The sequence below is a fragment of the Puntigrus tetrazona genome, chromosome 18 (assembly GCF_018831695.1).
Source record: "Puntigrus tetrazona isolate hp1 chromosome 18, ASM1883169v1, whole genome shotgun sequence".
Classification (NCBI taxonomy): domain Eukaryota; kingdom Metazoa; phylum Chordata; class Actinopteri; order Cypriniformes; family Cyprinidae; genus Puntigrus; species Puntigrus tetrazona.
The window spans coordinates 6,419,199-6,439,846 of NC_056716.1; the positions used below are offsets into that span (position 1 = coordinate 6,419,199).

Here is a 20,648-nt window from a genome sequence, read left to right on the forward strand (position 1 = left end):
TGATCTACGTTCCTACTCACACATATGATCATGAGCTTTGGGTCATGACCGAAAGGATGAGATTCCGGATACAAGCGGCCAAAAAGACTTTCCTCTGTAGGGTGGCTGTGCGCTCCCTTAGAGATAAGGTGAGGAGCTCAGAGTAGACCTGCTGCTGTTCCCCTGGAAGAGCTGGAGGAAGTGTCTGGGGAGAGGGAAGGCTGGACATCCATACTTAGATTGCTGCCCCTGCGATCCGGCCCCAGATAAATGAAAGAAAATGGATGGATGTGTGTGTGTGTGTGTGTGTGTGTGTGTATAAGGAGATAATAACAATTTATACTACATTTTCTGCTTCATTCAAAGCACTTGTTACATCATTAGGTGGGAGCTCCTCAACCACCGCAAATGTGCAGCACCCACCTGGATATTGCATACTGCAGCAGAATGTCCACCAACCTTATTGGTGAAGAGTGGAGAGACCAAAGAAGCAATTCAGTATATGCAGAAGCCATTATGGTCAGTGGCTAATGATTACACATCCACTCTTTTTCAAAAGGGAGTCAAGTCCTTGTTTTAACACTTTATCCAAATAGAAAATCAAAATTGACAATTATTATTTTTTATGAAAAGTTTCAGTGTTTATTATAAATAATTTAGCCATGCACATGTTTATGCAAAAAAGATGCATATTTAAAAATGACTAATAATAAAATAAATTCTACAATTTATTTTCCCACTTTGACTTTCCACTTTTATAGCTGCATGACATTTACAATTTTTAAATCTAGATATGTTATACTATTTTTTCAGAATGATTTAGTTGGTGCTTTACCCATCATATGTTGTTTTGTATTTTGTTCAGGCTTAAACAAGATGATATGACATTTAGGTGCAAATATGCATAAAAGTAAACCAAAACTTGAGGCTACAATGGCAAATATCTCCACAGCTACAGTAAATTTTCCAGGAGAACTGATATAAGCTGGTATAAATGTGATCCATACAGCACAGAATATGAGCATACTGAATGTGATGAATTTAGCTTCATTGAAGTTATCAGGCAGTGTGCGAGCCAGAAAAGCTAGAATGAAACACAGGGCAGCCAAAAGGCCAATATAACCCAGAACAGCAGAAAAACCTATAGTAGAACCCAGACAGCATTCAAGAATGATTTTTTCTTGATAATATTTCAGATTTTTGTTGGGAAATGGAGGACATATTGTTAGCCAAAGCACACATATAAGAACCTGTATAAGTGTAAAGACAAAAACACTAAGTCGTTGTTGGGCAGGCCCAAACCATTTCATAACATTACTTCCTGGAAGTGTAGCCTTGAAGGCCATTAACACTACTATTGTTTTCCCCAGAACACAGGAGATACAGAGCACGAAAGTGATTCCAAACGCTGTGTGACGCAACATACAGGACCACTCAGTGGGCCGACCAATGAAAGTAAGGGAACAAAGGAAACACAGAGTCAATGAGAAGAGCAGCAGGAAGCTGAGTTCTGAGTTGTTGGCTTTTACTATGGGGGTGTCCTTTTTACTGTAAAACAGGATGGCCACCAGCACAGTTAATCCTGCTCCAAACAGTGAGAAAAAGACTAGAACTATACCCATAACTTCTGTGAATGACAGAAACTCTACAGCCTTTAAGATACATTTATTTTTTTCAGCATTAGACCAATATTCCCCTGGACACTGCTTGCAGTTATTTGAATCTGGAAAGGAAGTTGTGATGAATAGTTAGAGACAAAAAAGAACAACATTTTAGTTATTGTTTATTAACTTGTTTAATAAGGAACTTCGCCCTAAATAGTAGAAGCAGAATGCAAAAAGAACAACTAATCAGTTTTCTTTGGAAGTGTGAGATGGGCTGAAGTTTACCTGTCTCATTACTGATTTCTCCTTCTGCACATGGAATACAGTCATAACAGCAGATAGGTCTTCCTTTCTGTGCAGCCTTCCTAGTGCCTGGAGGACAGTTTTCACTGCATACAGACTTTGGCTTCTACATGGAAAAGCCTGCATATAGTTATTTATATCTCTTCTCAAGAATAAAATATATATGTGAATATTATTTAAAAAGTACTGCATCTCTTTAGCATAACATTTGCAAATGTGCAATATGAGCTTTTGTAACTGGTTGTAAATACTTATTGAGAATAATAATAATAATAATACTATTTAGGAAAACAATAAAATGTTACTAAGCCGTCAAACTTGTCACTATTTCTGTATTTTCACTGATCAAATTTGCAATGGTAGTCATTTTTATTGAGATTTGTAAATGCTTAAAAACCATATTTGAAATGAATATTATCCCAGACATGTAGAAATTAATACTTGTCTGTTAATGTTTGATTTCCAACAGATTCACATTAGCTTCTTACAAGCCAACTTGCAAAATGTATTTATTGGTTGCAAAAGTTAAAAGAAACCATGTACAATAAACAGATACCATTTACAAACAACTCCCTTTTACCTCCAGCTGTCCTCCAGCCCAGATTATGTTTTCACTGTTAAGTACAAAGCGCTGGTCAGGGGGCAGTGAGGCATCATAGTATCCTACTGGTTTAAATTGGATTGAGCCATCATTGTCCTGCTGCCAGTTTACAATTTCATACTGGGCTACTGCGCCACCAGTGCTGTCAAACCATACACGGTCTCCAAATTTTACGGTAAAATTGACTTTTTTCAAAGCCTCAACAACCTAGCAAAAGATATATTTATATTATCTTGAAATCATTTAACACATTTCTAGACATATAGGTTTAATAACGTCTTGCTCTCCCTCCCTGCACATATAGTACTGTATTTCTTTTTTATTTTATTTTCATTTAGCTACTTACCTACCTGCTGTGGTTGTATTTCCAAATCTTTCTCACAACTTTTTTGTTCTCTGCATTTGATTATACTGTGCACCGCATGAGCTACAGCATAAACTGCTTTATAAACATTGCTTGCATATCTTTGTTCTGGCAAATCTTCATTATAGTTTTTCAGTGGAAGTAGATCCTGATATCCACTGCAGTTTGCGTATTGAAAAGAATCCATCTCAGTCTGTGAGCATGGAAAAGCTGTGTCCCAGAACTCTTTTATAACATAATCTGAAAACCCTTCAACGCTGATTTTTCTCACCGCAAACCCCAGTGACCCTCCTAAAAATGTAAAACTCTTTGGAGCAATCAAACTTTTTGCAGTTATCCATGCTTCCACACCAATCATTTGTAGGCCTGTAATATTCTGAATACTTAACTGCTCAAGTAGATTGTTCATCTCAAAACTTGTAAGAAATGCAACAATAACTTTTGCAGTGCCTTGTTTTATTATGTCTACCACTTTTTTAAGTTTTTCAGTCTCTGTTCGGTAGAATTTTACAGAGTACTCAACACAAATTCCCTCTTCTTGGGCTGTATTGAGGAATATATTCATTCCATAGTTTCCATAGTCATTGTCAGTATTCACAGCGCCGACCCAAGACCAGCCAAAGTGCTTGACTATGTATGCAAGTGCTCTGCTCTGGTGGTAGTCACTAGCAATAGTCCTGAAGAAAGAGGGGTAATCTTTCCTATTACTGAGGCATTCACATGTGGCTGACTGACTTATCTTATAGAGAGAGGAAGAGAGAAGGAGGAAGAGAGAAAAGAAAAGAAAGAACAAAACACATAGTTAAATCATTGAAATGGTAATCGTATAAAAAATGGGTGTTACTGCTCCTTACCACTGGAATTTTAAAAGGTCCTGTGGTTCTGGACAGAATTACTGTGGCCGAAGACTCTGATTCTCCTATGATAGCATGAATAAGTGATCCACTGCATGTATCCTCTTGTGCAAACCCATGACCATTCATCAATGCCATGGTTGAATTCATAGAAACCAGTCTTGAACCACAGTTATCATAAATTTGGTAGCCAATAGAAACATTTGGGAGAAAACTCTCACTTCTGTTAATTTCCTCAATAGCAAAAATCATTATCTGAGCCATCCGGAAATCTCTTAAATTTACACTGATAAAGCAAAAAAGAGAAGATGAGTATATATATATATATATATATATATATATATATATATATATATATATATATATATATATATATATATATATATATACACATATAATATTAACATAAAGCACACATATATACACATACTGTACAATGTTCAATATAACAAACCTGTAGCATGACAGAGGCTGAGGTTTTTCTGTAAACTCGAATGAAGATAATGTTAATTTACTGTGTACTGCAAAAATTCCTCCAATAGTTATGTCTCCACCCTTGGAAAGCAGTGGGTACTTGGGGTATCCCATCATTTGGCAAAATGTGTTTACCTTTGTCGGAAGGTGATGGAAAAACAGAAGTATGGAAATAAAGAGATGCATCCTAAAGACTGAGCTCCACTGCAGCAGACAATGCAAATGATCTGATGTAGTATTTACACTTTTATAGACATAATTAATTTGGATGAATGATTTTGAACACAGCCAATAAACTCAAAACTCAAAGGACTTTATGTGGTATTGAGATGGAGAATCAAAATATTCTTAAAATGTAAACATAGGTAGCTCTACAAAAAAATCATGCTACAAATGTAGGACTCAAAACCAGTTGTGTAAAGTGTTCAATTAAGTTTGATTAGTTACTGTACTTAAGTATCTTTTTGGCTATGTAGCAATACTCAGTAGTACCAGTGTATCAAATGTATTAGCAACATTTTCTCAATAATTTGATTTAAGTATATGCACTTTTTCCTCCAACATTTGTGATGAGTAATATAGTTACTCCATGGCACCTTTTTTGTGCATGTTTATTTCTGTGGCTGCAGGTATTTGTTAGTCACAAATGCTGCATACATGAATCAAAGTCATCTAAAAGGCAATTAAATGTAACAATTCAAGTAAAATATATATTTTATTGAAAAAAAAGGGTCATTTCCTTAATCTTTTAGTGAAAAACAAATTCATGAACATTGTAGCATGTTGATGTATTGCTATTTTGAGGTATTTCGTTTTTTCACATTTTTTCTCAAATTCTCATATTTTGAGAATTCATTTTTTAGAAAATGAACATTTGATTGCTGCCCTCACAAGTAAACTGATTTTTATTTCACACGGGTATTGATGACTAGTGCATCTTTGAGGCTACATTAAGCACAAGTAAAATACTTAAGTACTGTTAAAAGCAGATGCTCTTTAGAAAGTACTCTTTGGTAAAATAAAATATACTTTTATTCTTTTATTCTTATTCTTATACTTATACTCAAGTCATATTAGCATTGTTGACTTATAATGGTCAGTGGTGGAAAGAGTACTAAGAAATTGTACTTGAGTAAAATGTAACAGGATAGGGTATGACTACACTTCCCATATGTCCATGGGGTAGCATAAGGGTCACGTATGTACATACTAAAAATGGACACACGGTAACATGCTCTCTGCTTTTTCGCTCATTGATACTACAAACAAGCGAGCATGATTGTCGTAAACAATCACCTTTGTCTCCTAATTGACAAGATATCTCATCAATGGTGGGGAATGAGTTAAGGAATAATTTACTTACAAGTAAAAGTAAAAGTACTGAAAAAATAATATGACTCAAGTAAGATTAAAATAGTAGTTTAATTAACGCTAACTCTAACACTTATATACTTGTGTATGTAATGTCTGTTTCACAAATGAGACCCAGGAAGTTCCTTATATAGACGAATGCATGAAATATCACTAGATATGCAGCTGTTTTAAGATGGAAGAGAATAACTGGAAGACAATTAACTTATAGTTCTTAACTTATAGTTCTATAGAAATTCTGGACCATTTCACCATCTGTCTGAACCAAGAAATGAAAAGGCCATGTGATGTGGAATGTGCAGGATTAAAAAAAATCCGTCCAGAAAACAGAAAATGGAATTTCAATCTCTCTTTTGAGCATTCTGTCAACCTAAGCAGTGGCAACTCTGGCCTTGCCCAATCTTACAGAAGGAGTCTGATTCGGTGCTCCTTTGAAAGGAACATCAACACGGAATCATCAACGTAGAAATTCCTTCAAATTGTATTAAGAACATTGTCATATTGTGCTGTTTTCTTGAGTGTATAATTAACACAACTATTTGAAGAGACAGCACCAAATAATTTCACCAACCCTGAAAAAGCTCTTGGATTAAAGATGTGTCTTGAAACGAAGACCCACAATCAAATACAACTCTAATTTTCTTCTTTCTTTTATGGTACACACCATGATGGGGTATTATACCACACTTTTCTGAATGTTCCTGATGGCCTATCTACTGGTACCTTTTCAGCATGCCCTTTCTCCACTCATGAATTCTTTAAAATCTGCAAAAACATTATCTCTTGGAATCTCTTCATGAGGGTATTAGCTTGCTGTTCAGCTGCCCTTCTGTTATTAGGCAATCAGACAATTTTCTTGATGGAATGGAAGTCAAAGTTGATAGTGGCCATCATGTTTCATAACAAAATCTGTAGCAAGTTTGAGAAATATCCTGTCCTCAACTGAATGCTCATGCTTCTCATAACAGGCCTTTTTAGAAAAATTATGATTTAGCTGGCTCACAAGAATCTCTTCTAAACTGGAAATTGAAACTCTGCTGCAGAACACATTAGTCCTTCATTTTTACTTATAGTTGGGCTTTTGTCTGAGGTTAAACAAAGAGCTCTTGAGGGAGCTGACTGCCCGCATTGCAAGCATATGCCACTGCACGTGCTTTGCTCCCAGAATGATATCTTTAAGGAAGAATAATTTTCCAGCAATCCACAAAGGTGTTGTGACCCTAGAATAAACTGTTCTCGGCCTGCCTCTTCATCCCTCAAATGCTGAAAAAATGTTGTGGGGATGAAAGAGCGTGGTTATAGGATGAAGCTGCAGGTTAAGCAGACGCTCATAAGCTATCTTTCACCCACAGTAGCATCGTCCTTAAAGGCCCCTGCACTCCAAGACATTGCAAACTACATCAGAGCAGGGAGTATTTGGCAGCAGGTCAGGCCAGTGCGTGTCTGCACACTGTGGCAGCTGAAAGAGCTGGATGAAGGTGAGCAGATGAGCTCTGATGACACCAAGGTGCTCAGGCATAGAGCAGAAAGTAGATACTCTCTCACAAAGAAAAAAGCCATTGAGGAGATCCCTCTTCACAAAAGAGGGACGTCTACAGCTGCTACTTCATAGTTTTAGAACTCAGGCTCCTGGACCTCTCAGTGATGAATCTGAAGTTCAGGATGCTCACTGTCAAACAGTTTGTGTCCTAAATCAAGACCGAGGACTGGTTTGTCACAATAAATCTAAAAGACGCTTATTTTCAAGTGTCCATCCACCCTTCTCACAGCAAGTGCCTGAGGTTCACTTTCAGGGGCGAAGTTATACCAATATTAGGTTCTTCCCCTTGGCCTTGTACTCTCACCCTGCATGTTCACCCTGCAGGCTCGTATGATCCCTGCTTGGATTGAGTCGATCCTCACTGCAGTCGCAAGAGTAAAAGGCTGGTCACTCACTGTCAAGCAGTTCCAGAGACTGCTGGGCCTTATGGCAGCTGTGTCCAATGTCGTACACTGACCACCTTAAAAAAAGAGATTTTCTCGTTTTTCTCCTATTGTATTCAACGTTTGCTACAGTTATACTTAAATTAAACTTATACATACTAGTATATATACTTTTTTATATACAATTCAGTCAACTTAAGTATATACTTAATACAATACATTTAAAAGAGTAACCCCTGAGGTTTAAAAAAAAACTTAAAGAATATGCATAGGCCAAAACAGTTTTGAAAGAAAAAAAGATAAGGATCCAGAGCCCATATCCTGTGAAACACTGTGTATTCTATGAAGGCGAAACAGTGCTGTACAACACAGAAGAGGTGACAAAAATCATGAAGGGGAAACTACCTCAGCAGTTGATTATGTGGAGCAACTGAAAAGTTTCATATGAAAATGATTGATAATGGTAATGCATCCTCAGAATTTCCCTGTCTGTTTATTTTGGAGAAAATGGAAGGACAGTATTGTGTTATCACAGGTATGGCTGTATTTTTCTTTTTTTTGTAAATACAGTCATTCACATAAACTTTGGTAGGTTTTTTGGTAAAAAGTGGTATCCCTTTCCAGTTTCTATTTATTTCAGTTCTAATACTGGGGAATTTACTCAAGCCATTATTTATCAAGCTGCTTTGTCAGTAAGGGCCCTCACTTGTATTTACAGGTTTGAGGTTTTTCCCTCGGATTCAAACTGCCATGCAGGATCGAGAAAGGTCCATAGATGTCACGCGTGTGATAGGCAGGAGAGCACACAACTAGCGTAAATGAAAATAAAGAGTTTTAATCTCCTCAGCGATGACAATAAACGATACAACTACAGGCAGGCAGGCAGGCAGATACGACAAAATCACACGCATACAAAGATGAGATCGGACAAACAGAACTGAAATCACAGGACTTAAATAAACCGGGTAAATGACTAAATTAACTATACACAGCTGAAGACAATTAACTAAATTAGGTCACACGGAACACATGGCACACGACAAAAACAATAACAAAGTCCAGAGAACGTGACATTACCCCCCCCCCCGGAAGGTGAGTCCTCGCACCTAAAGAGTAACATCAAAACAAAACTAGGAATTGGGGATATCGGATCTTGGGAGGAGGTTCTGCTGGAGGACGGCCCCCAGGAGGGAGTAGACAGACAGTCCAGGGAGGAACAGACGAAGGGAGGAGCCAGGGAGGAGACAGGAGGAGTCCGGAGCAGGAGGAGATCCAGAGCCCAGCCATGGTGGTCCACCGTGGAGCCGACGGAGGGAGGAGCTATGGAGGAGGAGCAGCCGTTGACTCCATGGGGCCGACCGACGGCGGCGGAGCAGGTGGTGGAGGAGACTGAGGTGGAGGCGGAGAGCCGAAGAGCCAGGGTGACGCCGAGGCGCTGGAGGCGACCGCCGCGGAGACGGGGGACAGGAAGGACGCGGCAGAGCCAGAGCGACAGAGGACTGAGGTGGAGCCGGAGGGAAGAAGGAGCCTGACAGAGCCGGTGGGATGGAGGGACAAGGCGAAGCCGGAGGAGAGGAATCCCGAGGCGACGGATGGTCGACGACAGACCAAGGCGGAGCCGGAGGAACGATGGAGGGGAGTCCGGGACTCGGAGGCAGGACGGTGAGGCGAGGGATCCTCCACCCTCAATTTTTTACTATGCAGTAAAACTGATTAATGCACAGGTAGTTCCAATATGCTTTGCACATCAGCAGTGTTATCTTGGTAAAACCAACTGCACATCAAAGCTGAGAAATGTGAATACCACGTAACCCAAAGCTCCTTTCTAGGATATCAAATCAGAGGACTGAGGTGGAGCCGGAGGAAAGAAGGAGCCTGACAGAGCCGGTGGGATGGAGGGACAAGGCGGCCGGAGGAGAGAATCCCGAGGCGACGGATGGTCGTCGACGACAGACCAAGGCGGAGCCGGAGGAACGATGGAGGGGAGTCCGGGACTCGGAGGCAGGACGGTGAGGCGAGGGATCCTCCACCCTCAATGTTTTACTATGCAGTAAAACTGATTAATGCACAGGTAGTTCCAATATGCTTTGCACATCAGCAGTGTTATCTTGGTAAAACCAACTGCACATCAAAGCTGAGAAATGTGAATACCACGTAACCCAAAGCTCCTTTCTAGGATATCAAATCAGAGGACTGAGGTGGAGCCGGAGGAAAGAAGGAGCCTGACAGAGCCGGTGGGATGGAGGGACAAGGCGAAGCCCGGAGGAGAGGAATCCCGAGGCGACGGATGGTCGACGACAGACCAAGGCGGAGCCGGAGGAACGATGGAGGGGAGTCCGGGACTCGGAGGCAGGACGGTGAGGCGAGGGATCCTCCACCCTCAATGTTTTACTATGCAGTAAAACTGATTAATGCACAGGTAGTTCCAATATGCTTTGCACATCAGCAGTGTTATCTTGGTAAAACCAACTGCACATCAAAGCTGAGAAATGTGAATACCACGTAACCCAAAGCTCCTTTCTAGGATATCAAATCAGAGGACTGAGGTGGAGCCGGAGGGAAGAAGGAGCCTGACAGAGCCGGTGGGATGGAGGGACAAGGCGAAGCCGGAGGAGAGGAATCCCGAGGCGACGGATGGTCGACGACAGACCAAGGCGGAGCCGGAGGAACGATGGAGGGGAGTCCGGGACTCGGAGGCAGGACGGTGAGGCGAGGGATCCTCCACCCTCAATTTTTTACTATGCAGTAAAACTGATTAATGCACAGGTAGTTCCAATATGCTTTGCACATCAGCAGTGTTATCTTGGTAAAACCAACTGCACATCAAAGCTGAGAAATGTGAATACCACGTAACCCAAAGCTCCTTTCTAGGATATCAAATCAGTCACCAAGGAGTAAAGATGGATGAACTGAAGGTAACCACAGTAACCGAATGGCCCAAACCTACAACCGTAAAGAAACGTCAAAGATTTCTGGGCTTCGCAAACTTTTATCAACTGTTCATCCAAAATGACAGCCTAGTCGCAGTTCCTCTGACTTCCCTCTTAAGAGGAAAACAAACCAAGTTAAGGTGGACCCAAGAAGCTATTCAAGACTTCACCTCACTTAAAGAAAGATTCACCTCAGCCCCAATTCTCAAACACCTGATCCTAACTCACCGTTTATCGTGAGAGGTCGACGCATCAGACTGTGGTATCAGAGCCGTTCTCTCTCTCAGAGATCTGACCAATCAGGCAAACTTCACCTGTGCGCCTTCTTATTATGATGTTGGCAATAAGGAGCTTCTATCCATGAAGGCAGCAAACCACCTTCCACTCATTGCCCCCCCAATAAATAATACGTTCTGACAAGTCTCAGACAATGAATCATGCAATGGGTTCATACCTCCCTCAATGCAGGACACCCAGGCATTTCCTGAACCATTCAACTCATCCAGAATTCCTTTTGGTGGCCCAAAAAGCCTTTAACACAACATATCACATCATTCGTCAAATCATGTTCGGTCCGCGCCCAATCCAAAACCCCTAAAGAATTACTCTCTGGTCTGCACCAACCATTACCCATTCCACAACAACCCTGGTCTCACCTCTCCATCGACTTTATCACAGACCTACCAATCTCCAATAACTATACCACAATCCTTGACCGTTTCTCCAAATCCTGCCTCCTGATCCATCTAAAAGGACTCCCCACTGTAATGGAGATAGCTTTGGCACTGATTCCCAACATCTTCAGCTTATAGTCAGCGACTGGGATACTTAGTTCATGTCCCAAGTCTGGAGAGCCTTCTGTAAGCAACTTGACATTAACAAAAGCCTTACATCGGGGTATCACCCACAATCAAGTCGAACGTCTTAACCAAGAAACCGGCAGATACTTATGGAGTTACTGTAGCAGAGAACAGCATTGATGGTCAGAGTTTCTTCCATGGGCCGAGTACGCTCAAAATTCATTGACCCACTCCTCTACCAGACTCACTCTCATCAAATGTGTTCTGGGGTTCCAACCTCCCATGTTCCCTTGGTCAGGAGAACCTTCATCTGTTCCTACAGTTGATGAATGGATACGTCATAGTTAGAGGGTGTAGGACAGCGCTCATGTTCGTCTCCAGTAAGAAACAAGGAAATTCAAGTCAACAGACGACAGCATTCACACCCTCCCTACCAACCAGGACAACAGGTCTGTTTTTCCACCAGAGACATCAAGCTGCGGCTACAAAGCAGGAAGCTCAGTCCCAGGTACATAGGTTCTTTTAAAATTCTAGAGAGAATTAATGATGTCACCTATAGACTTGAGCTTCCTGTTAATTATCATATCTCTCCATCCTTCCATGTTTAACTCCTGATCCCGGCCACGAGGCTCCAGAACCACCCCCACCACTGGACATTGATGGGGCTCCAGCCTACCAGGTCAACAAACTACTGGACTCTAGACAAAGCTAGATATGTAGTGGATTGGGATCAGCTCCAATATTGGGAGGGATACGGACCTGAGGAGAGATCCTGGGTAACCGCCCGGAATATTCTTGATCGGCCACTCATTGAGGAGTTCCACAGAGCCAGACCCGATCAACCAGCTCCACAACCAAGAAGATGACTACGATAATGATCACGGGGACAACCATGTAGAGCTCCAGGAGTTGCTCCTAGAGGGGGGGATAATGTAATGCCTAACCAGCAGAGGGAGTCCTCACCTTCCTGTTGAAGGGCTTTATAACCAGAGGCTCTACACATGATCGATGCAAAGTATTGCCAGTTTGACTGCCTTACTGAGCATTTCTTACTCTGTTTGTTGTTCATGTGTATGACCATAGCCTGTTTACCTGATTCACGTCTCTCGGATTCTGCTTTGTTTTGTTTGCCTGATTAAATTGTTAACCTGTTACCCGCTCACTGCCTGCCTACTGACCCTGTATTTCAGACTACCCCTAAACCTGTCTGCTGTTTGGACTGTCTGCCTGGTATTAACCCTGCTTTTCTCTTATCGTTCAAGTCTTTTGTCTTTTCCTCTAATAAACTTCCACAAATGGATTGTACTTTGTCTTCTGTGTCATTGTTACACCATGTAAGCGGGATTATCAACGTTTAGCCATGCATTAAAGGATTTAAAATCCTTACTTATACCACTTAGAATCAGTGCCATTTTTGTCCAAAAATTAACATGATCATAAACGTAATGTTAATTTTTGTAACATTTTTTTTGTTTTTTTACAACAGCTCAAAAAAGGTAACTAAGAGACTTAAGTTTTAGACACCACATTGCCCCTTTTTTGCTCTACTTCGCCAACAAAAATAATTCCAAAAATAATAATGAAATACATCTAAATGGCACTTCTTGTGCAGCTTCCGTGTTGATTTCATAATTTTCATTTGAGAGAGAGAAAGAGGGCACCCTTCTCTCATGTCGTCATTCACTGTAATTATAGCTTGTGGTCTGGAATATAATAACTCTATGGCTTTAAGGATATTTTTATTAAAACCACAATGTTCTAAAACTATATATAGATATGACCATTTGACTTTTCTATTCTTTTCATAGACTTTTCTATTTGTTTTAATATGTGCATCTGAGGGTAAAATTAACCCTGTCTGGCCATTATGTATTAAAGTAATCTTACTATTCTCATATTCAAGACTGATATAGTCCTATATGAGCCAGTAATTTGCCTTTCCTTCCTTTGGAATAGAGGAGATTGCCTCATTCCACAAGATAGGATTCCCTCTTTAGGAAGTGCAGTGTTGCAGGCAGAAAGACGGATAGGGACCAGTTGTTCCTTACATTTTTTATTTACTGGTCAGAAAACTCGCCAGACCTAAACCCCATAGAGAATCTGGGGTACTGTCAAGAGGACAGAAACAAGAGACCAAAAAATGCAAATGAGCTGAAGGCCACTTTTAAAGAAGCCTTGGCTTCCATACCAGTTCAAGTCTGTGCCCACCGATGGCGCAGTTGCGGAGTCTGGCACGACCAAGGAACCATCGCTGAGGAGAGCGACAGAGCCGTGGAGCGCCACCAGACCCGAGTCGACTGTAACAGACCAGGTGCGTGAGCCGGCAACAGAGTTCGCCACGGAGGAGACAGCCGTTTACAGCGAGAGCGCGGAGTGGAGCTCCGCCCACTGCACATCGGCTGAGGATGAACTGATCATCCACCTGGAGCTGCTGGATCTACAAGAGGAGCTGGACAATGTGGATTTGGACTTAGACTGGGCACCTCTCCTGTATCCTGAGTTCCTGTTCCTGTCCAGTCGTCCGGTTAGCCCGCTGGTTCCACCCAGCCGTCCGATTAGCCCGCTGGTTCTGGCCAGCCGTCCGGTTAGCCTGCTGGTTCTGCCCAGCCGTTCTGAATGCCTGCCTCAAGAGCGCACCCTAGAGACTGTTCCCCGTGCGCTCCCTCCAGTTCCAGGGTTGTTGTGGAATGGGTAATGGTTGGTGCAGACCAGAGAGTAATTCTTTAGGGGTTTTGGATTGGGCGCGGACCGAACATGATTTGACGAATGATGTGATATGTTGTGTTAAAGGCTTTTTTGGGCCACCAAAAGGAATTCTGGATGAGTTGAATGGTTCAGGAAATGCCTGGGTGTCCTGCATTGAGGGAGGTATGAACCCATTGCATGATTCATTGTCTGAGACTTGTCGGAACATATTATTTATTGGGGGCAATGAGTGGGGGTGGTTTGCTGCCTTCATGGATAGAAGCTCCTTATTGCCAACATCATAATAAGAAGGCGCACAGGTGAAGTTTGCCTGATTGGTCAGATCTCTGAGAGAGAACGGCTCTGATACAACAGTCTGATGCGTCGACCTCTACGATAAACGGTGAGTTAGGATCAGGGTGTTTGAGAATTGGGGCTGAGGTGAATCTTTCTTTAAGTGAGGTGAAGTCTTGAATAGCTTCTTGAGTCCACCTTAACTTGGTTTGTTTTCCTCTTAAGAGGGAAGTCAGGAGCTGCGCGACTAGGCTGTCATTTTGGATGAACAGTTAATAAAAGTTTGCGAATCCCAGAAATCTTTGACGTTCCTTTAAGGTTGTAGGTTTGGGCCATTCGGTTACTGCGGTTACCTTCAGTTCATCCTTGGTGACTGATTTGATATCCTAGAAAGGAGCTTTGGGTTACGTGGTATTCACATTTCTCAGCTTTGATGTGCAGTTGGTTTTACCAAGATAACACTGCTGATGTGCAAAGCATATTGGAACTACCTGTGCATTAATCGGTTTTACTGCATAGTACCTGCCAGCCAATCAGACTTGAGTATTCAGACAGACCATGGAATAAATATGTACATCTGCCTCCTTGTCTTAAATTTGTGAACATTCAAAATTATTTTAATTAACCAAATCATGCAATGAAAAAACACACTGTAAATGTGCACGCAATTTGAAAGCAATGCTAGGCCTGAGCACTCTGTATGGATGTTTTCAATGGTCTTTGCAAAATACTTGAGCATGTCAAATCGCAAATCGCAACAACAACAATTAAGATATTATTGCAGACAACTGCACACCCCTGCTGCTGAAGAATAATGAGAAGATCTGTCATCTTTTTATCCTAGCAGCACCAAAGCAGGATTAACATGTTTAGATACTTCAAAATAAGTTATCCAGAGCAGGGTTTAGGCACAGAATGATTAGTGAAGATATTCCTATTGGCAGTACTATTAGCTAATCTCCAAATTTTATAATTGTTTTCAGAATTACAGATCAGATTCTACATCATATGTCCAAATTTAATGGAGGAAGGAAAGAAATGTTATTATAACAGAAGAGGCTTGATAAAAAAATTAAAAAAATAAATAAATCTGTGTAAATCTTAATGAGAAACCACAGGCTCACACCTCTGGAGGTTATTTGTATAGAAAAATTGTATTATTATTAAAAATAATAATATTTCCGTGGTGAAATCGAATCTGGGTGTTGGAGATAATGTAATATAGTAGAAGACGACCTCTGGTGGCAATTGGACAGAAGGTCATGAACTGGTTGAGTGAGAGTTACACTAGAGTCACACTTTTCTTTTATTCCTTGATTAAAAAAACAAAGTATAAAATGCAACGAACAACTATAGGGACAACTAACATGTAGCAAGCCTCTCGGTTCTTTATTTTAGCCCTTCACAAGAGCCATGAAGTTTTAAAACATTTGTGCAATAATAATTGTTAGAAACAGTTAACAGTTAACATACTGACCAAATAATTTTTATCCTCGACCCTATATCTACCCTTACAGATAGCCTGTTTGCATTGTTACATTTTCAGATAAAAATTATTTGCTATTTTTAACATTTGTTTTTCTCTTATTGGGACCATACTCCTTTGTCAGGCATTGTCAGGCTTTTTTATAACCAATGAAATCAACAACAAAAAAGTAATTAATTGTATAATTTAGCCTTGACATAACTCAATGTGATCACATAAAAATTAGGATGCAATTTACATAAAAAGTGATTCTATAAAAACATACATTTACTTACATTTTTATAGACACTAAATCCAACACTAATGTATTTTCGGCAACTAAACATACAAATATTTCACTATTTAAATGTCTAACACGGATCCTTATTATTGAAATGTCGACACAAATTTTATTAGTACTATTTTCTTTTGTTGTCATATGAACTTGTTTCAGTTGCATTATTAAACTTATTTACTTGATAAGAAATTATAATTACTATAAAGTAGTTCAGATTTTTGCTTCCAGCTTGTTTCCAAAGAGGTCTAATGTTAAACCTTTATCTTGTTAAACAAGACTTCATGTTATACCCTTTTAATAAATAACAATTCTGCAATAGTTTAACCTCTACCTGTCACTTAATATCTACTTGCCATGGAACACAAAAGGCATTTTCTCCGACATGTGACTGACAACAGAACTATAAATACACCAAAAATGCAACATTTTAAGAAATGTTATTTCTGCTCTTTAATGCAAAATGCTGATTGTGACATGCAAAGTTTCTGGTGAGGTGTATTTGAATGATGCGTTCCTGACCTGCTGTCTTCACAAGCTCACAGAGGATCGGGAAAGTAATTTATAACATAAATTCCAAACCAACTGTATTTCTGTACCAAATATATTATTATAATTGCATTTATCTATCCGTCATGTTTTTCTTATACTATACAGAGATAAGTATGTTTAGGTTTAGAGGTAGGAGTGAGGAACTACAATAATATTTTTGAATGCTATGTTGTTACTAAAATGGTTATTTTCCTGCATTTCGGTCAATTGTGTTTAATATGTTTTTATATTCGCTACAAATGGGAAGGTTTGGGGTAGGTTAAGGGTCTAACAATATAAATTGCTTATTGATAAAATGTTAAAAATGAAATGATGCGAAAATTATATAAAATATACGTTAATATTTTAACCAAATATGCCTAGAGTTTCGTACACATTTTAAATGTTGAAATATGTCTAAACTGTACGTTTAGCATCAATAAAAACATAGCAAATTTTACCTTTTGTGGTTGTAAATATTACATATTAATACCTACGTATAAACATGAGACTTGACTGCATAACCTCATTACTTTTATTCATTTTTCAGTAGGATTTGGATTAATTTTTTCCCATCAGATGTTGCTTTGTATTTTGTTCAGGTTTAAGCAGGATGATATAAAATTTTGGAGCAAATATACAAAGTAATAACCCAAAACTTGAGGCTAAAATAGCAAATATTTCAACAGCAACTGTAAATTTTCAGGAGAACTGACATAAGCTGGTATAAATGTAATCCATACAGCACAGAAAATCAGCATACTGAAAGTGATGAATTTGGCTTCATTAAAGTTGTCAGGCAGCAGCGTATGAGCCAGAAAAGCTAAAATGAAGCACAATACAGCCAGAAGGCCAATGTAACCCAGCACAGCAGAGAAACCTATAGTGGAACCCAGACTGCACTCGAGAATTATCTTTTCATTATAGTATTTCATATTTTTATAGGAAATGGTGGAGATATTGTTAGCCAAAGCACACATATAAGAACCTGTATAACCGTAAAGGCAAGAACACTGAGCCGTTGTTGTACAGGACCAAACCATCTCATGACATTATTTCCTGGAAGTGTAGCTTTGAAGGCCATTAACACCACTATTGTTTTTCCCAAAACACAGGAGATGCAGAGAACAAAAGTGATCCCAAACGCTGTGTGACGCAACATACAGGACCACTCAGTGGGCCGACCAATGAAAGTAAGTGAACAGAGAAAACACAGAGTCAATGAGAAGAGCAGCAGGAAGCTCAGCTCTGAGTTGTTGGCTTTTACTATGGGGGTGTCCTTCTTACTGTAAAACAGAATGGCTACCAGCAGAGTTAATCCTACTCCAAACAGTGAGAAAAGACTAGCACTATACCCATAACTTCTGTGAATGACAGAAACTCTACAGCCTTTAACACACATTTATTTTTCTCAGCATTAGACCAGTATTCCCTTGGACACTGCTTGCAGTTATTTGAATCTGGAAAGGAAGTCGTTTTCACTATAGTTAGAAGACAAAAGGGCAGTTATTATTATTAATATTATTATTATTTTTATTATTATTATTCAACTCATTTGATAGAAAAACTGCACCGAAAAAGTAAAAGAAGAACACAAATAGAACAACTAACTGATTTTCTTTGAAACTGTGAGATGGGCCAAGTTTACCTGTCTCATTACTGATTTCTCCTTCTGCACATGGAATACAGTCATAACAGCAGACAGGTCTTCCTTTCTGTGTAGCCTTCCTAGTACCTGGAAGACAGCTCACTGCACACAGACTTTGGCTTCTGCATAGAAACATTACACTAATGTACATATACAGACTATTGCAGCTTTGAAACATGAAATAATTCAAGCACTAGCAGTCTGCTATATTGTGACAATTTTTAGAAAATTATTTAAAGTGCTGCTCCAAATTTAGCAGTATCATTAAGACTAATTAGCATGGTACCTTTTTTCTAGTGGCCAGTGTCCTTTAAGCCTTGATCAGGCCTGACAAACTTTCCAGTGACACAAACAAACTTTCCAGACAGGATATATTATTATATATAGCACTTTACCTTGAGCTGTCCTCCAGCCCAGACTATGTCTTCAGTATTAAGTGAAAAGCTGGTCAGGGGCAGTGAGGCATCATAATATCCCACTGGTTTAAATTGATTGATCCATCAGAGCCCTGCTGCCAGTTCACAACTTCATACTGGGCTACTGTTGCACCAGTGCTATCAAACCATACACGATCTCCCATTTTTACAGTGAAATTGGACATTTTCAGAGCCTCAACTACCTAGCAAAAATACAGATCAATAATGATATGGGAATAAGAAATTAACACATTGGCAAATACAACATAAACAGGTTAGCAAGTCTAGATATCTAGATAGATAGATACCTGCTGTGGTTTTATTGTTAAGTTTTGCTTGCAGCCTTCATGTTCTTTGCATTTGAGTAAATTATGTAGTGAATGAGCCACAGCATAAACTGCTTTGTACAGGTTACTAGCATATCTTTGTTCAGGAACATCTTCATTATAGTTTTTTAGCACAAGCAGATCTTGATATCTGCTGCAACTTAATTCCGTTTGAGAAGAATTTGAATAATTCCTCTTAATATCTGAGCATGGAAATGCTGTTTCCCAGAATGCTTTTAGAACATAATCTGCTAAACCTCTGATATTTATTTTTTTCACTGCAAAACCCAGTGATCCTCCCAGCACATGGAAACTGTTTGGAGTGATCATACTACTTGCTGTTATCCATGCCTCAACTCCAATCACCTGCAGACCTGTAATGTTTTGAAAACTTAGCTGATCAAGTAGATTGTTCATCTCAAAACTGGTAAGAAATGCAATAATTACTTTTGCAGTGCCCTTTTTTATTGTGTCTACTACAATTTTTAGTTTTTCAGTTTCTGTTCTCTGGAATTTTACAGAGTACTCCACACAAATGCCCTCTTCCTGGGCTACATTCAGAAATATGGCCATTCCATAGTTTCCATAGTCATTGTCACTGTTCACAGCTCCAACCCAAGACCAGCCAAAGTATTTGACTATGTATGCAAGTGCTCTGCTCTGGTGATAATCGCTAGCAATAGTCCTGAAGACAGAGGGGTAGTATTTTCTATTACTGAGACATTCACATGTGGCTGAGTGACTTATCTGGGGGGAAAAAAGGATGAAACAGTTATACAGTAACATACATGATAATGTCAAACATTTACCTTCATCTCTGCTTACCACTGGAATTTTAAAAGATCCTGTTGTTCTGGACAGAATCACTGTGGCAGAAGACTGTGGTTCCCCTATGATAGCATGTATAGAGGACCGTCCATTGCATGTCTCCACTTCTGCAAACTCTGGTTCATTCATCAGTGCCATAATTGCACTCATAGAAGCCAGTCTTGAACCACAGCTATCATAAATTTTGTAGCCAACAGAAACATTTGGGAGCAAAATGTCATTTTTGTTAATTTCGTCTATGGCAAAGATCATAGTTTGAGCCATCCGGAAATCTTGTAGATTCACACTGTAAAAACATTACACCAGTAGACAACTAAACAAATAAACATATCAAATTCAAGTTTTTTTTTTCCTTTGACTTTTTATCATATGTTTTTTCACAACAAAAATATTGCATTAAATACATTCAAAACTACGGCAGACAATGTAACAAACCTGGAGCATGATAGAAGCTTAGGTTTTTGTGTAAACTCAAAAGAAGACAATTCTAATTTACTGTGTATTGCTAAAATTGATCCAATAGTTATGTCTCCATCCTTAGAAAACAGTGGGTACTCAGGGTCTCCCATTATTCTGCAATTCTTTTTTTCAGCTGTCACATTAAGGTGACAGAAAAGCAGGAGTGTGTAAAGCAAGAGAAGCATCCCAATGATTGAGCTGAACTATGACTGCCAAATTCAAATGACCTGATACAGCACTCTCACTTTTATAGGCATAATTAATATGGATCATTTCTTGTACACGTTGAAAGTGACCTCATAGGGCAGGACGTCTATCAGGCTGAATAGGAGTGGAATAGTCTAATTTGAGAGTCTAATATTAGTCTATCAGAAGGTAGCCAACACTTATGTTGCAATACTTTGTATAGGATAAAGCCTATGAAACCCTGCTTAGTTTAATACAAAATACATATTCTTTTTCATCTTATATGCTTTTTCTATCATTTATCCTGTCTTG

The 20,648-nt window shown here is 39.6% G+C and overlaps 1 protein-coding gene and 1 pseudogene across 1 annotated transcript; both read right to left on the reverse strand.

Moving 5' to 3' along the window:
* Nucleotides 1-788: 788 nt before the first annotated feature.
* Nucleotides 789-4,365, reverse strand: LOC122322897 (extracellular calcium-sensing receptor-like). The gene is made up of 6 exons (XM_043216496.1): nt 4,160-4,365; nt 3,706-3,991; nt 2,838-3,590; nt 2,467-2,694; nt 1,869-1,992; nt 789-1,702 (listed from the first exon to the last, which is right to left on the reverse strand). The coding sequence occupies exons 1-6, from the start codon at nt 4,363-4,365 to the stop codon at nt 789-791; spliced, it is 2,511 nt and encodes an 836-aa protein (XP_043072431.1).
* A 12,669-nt stretch (nt 4,366-17,034) lies between these two features.
* LOC122322982 lies at nt 17,035-20,335 on the reverse strand (annotated as a pseudogene).
* Between the last annotated feature and the right edge of the window lie 313 nt (nt 20,336-20,648).

What these genes read in the sequence shown, in the direction of transcription:
- LOC122322897 (XM_043216496.1), bottom strand. Translation starts at nt 4,365, where the DNA reads ATGCATCTCTTTATTTCCATACTTCTGTTTTTCCATCACCTTCCGACA. An exon ending in GGGCTGGAGGACAGCTGGAG is followed by an intron (nt 1,993 to 2,466) that starts GTAAAAGGGAGT and finishes TTTTCCATGTAG; the next exon opens with AAGCCAAAGTCTGTATGCAG. An exon ending in AGAAATCAGTAATGAGACAG is followed by an intron (nt 1,703 to 1,868) that starts GTAAACTTCAGC and finishes CTTCCTTTCCAG; the next exon opens with ATTCAAATAACTGCAAGCAG.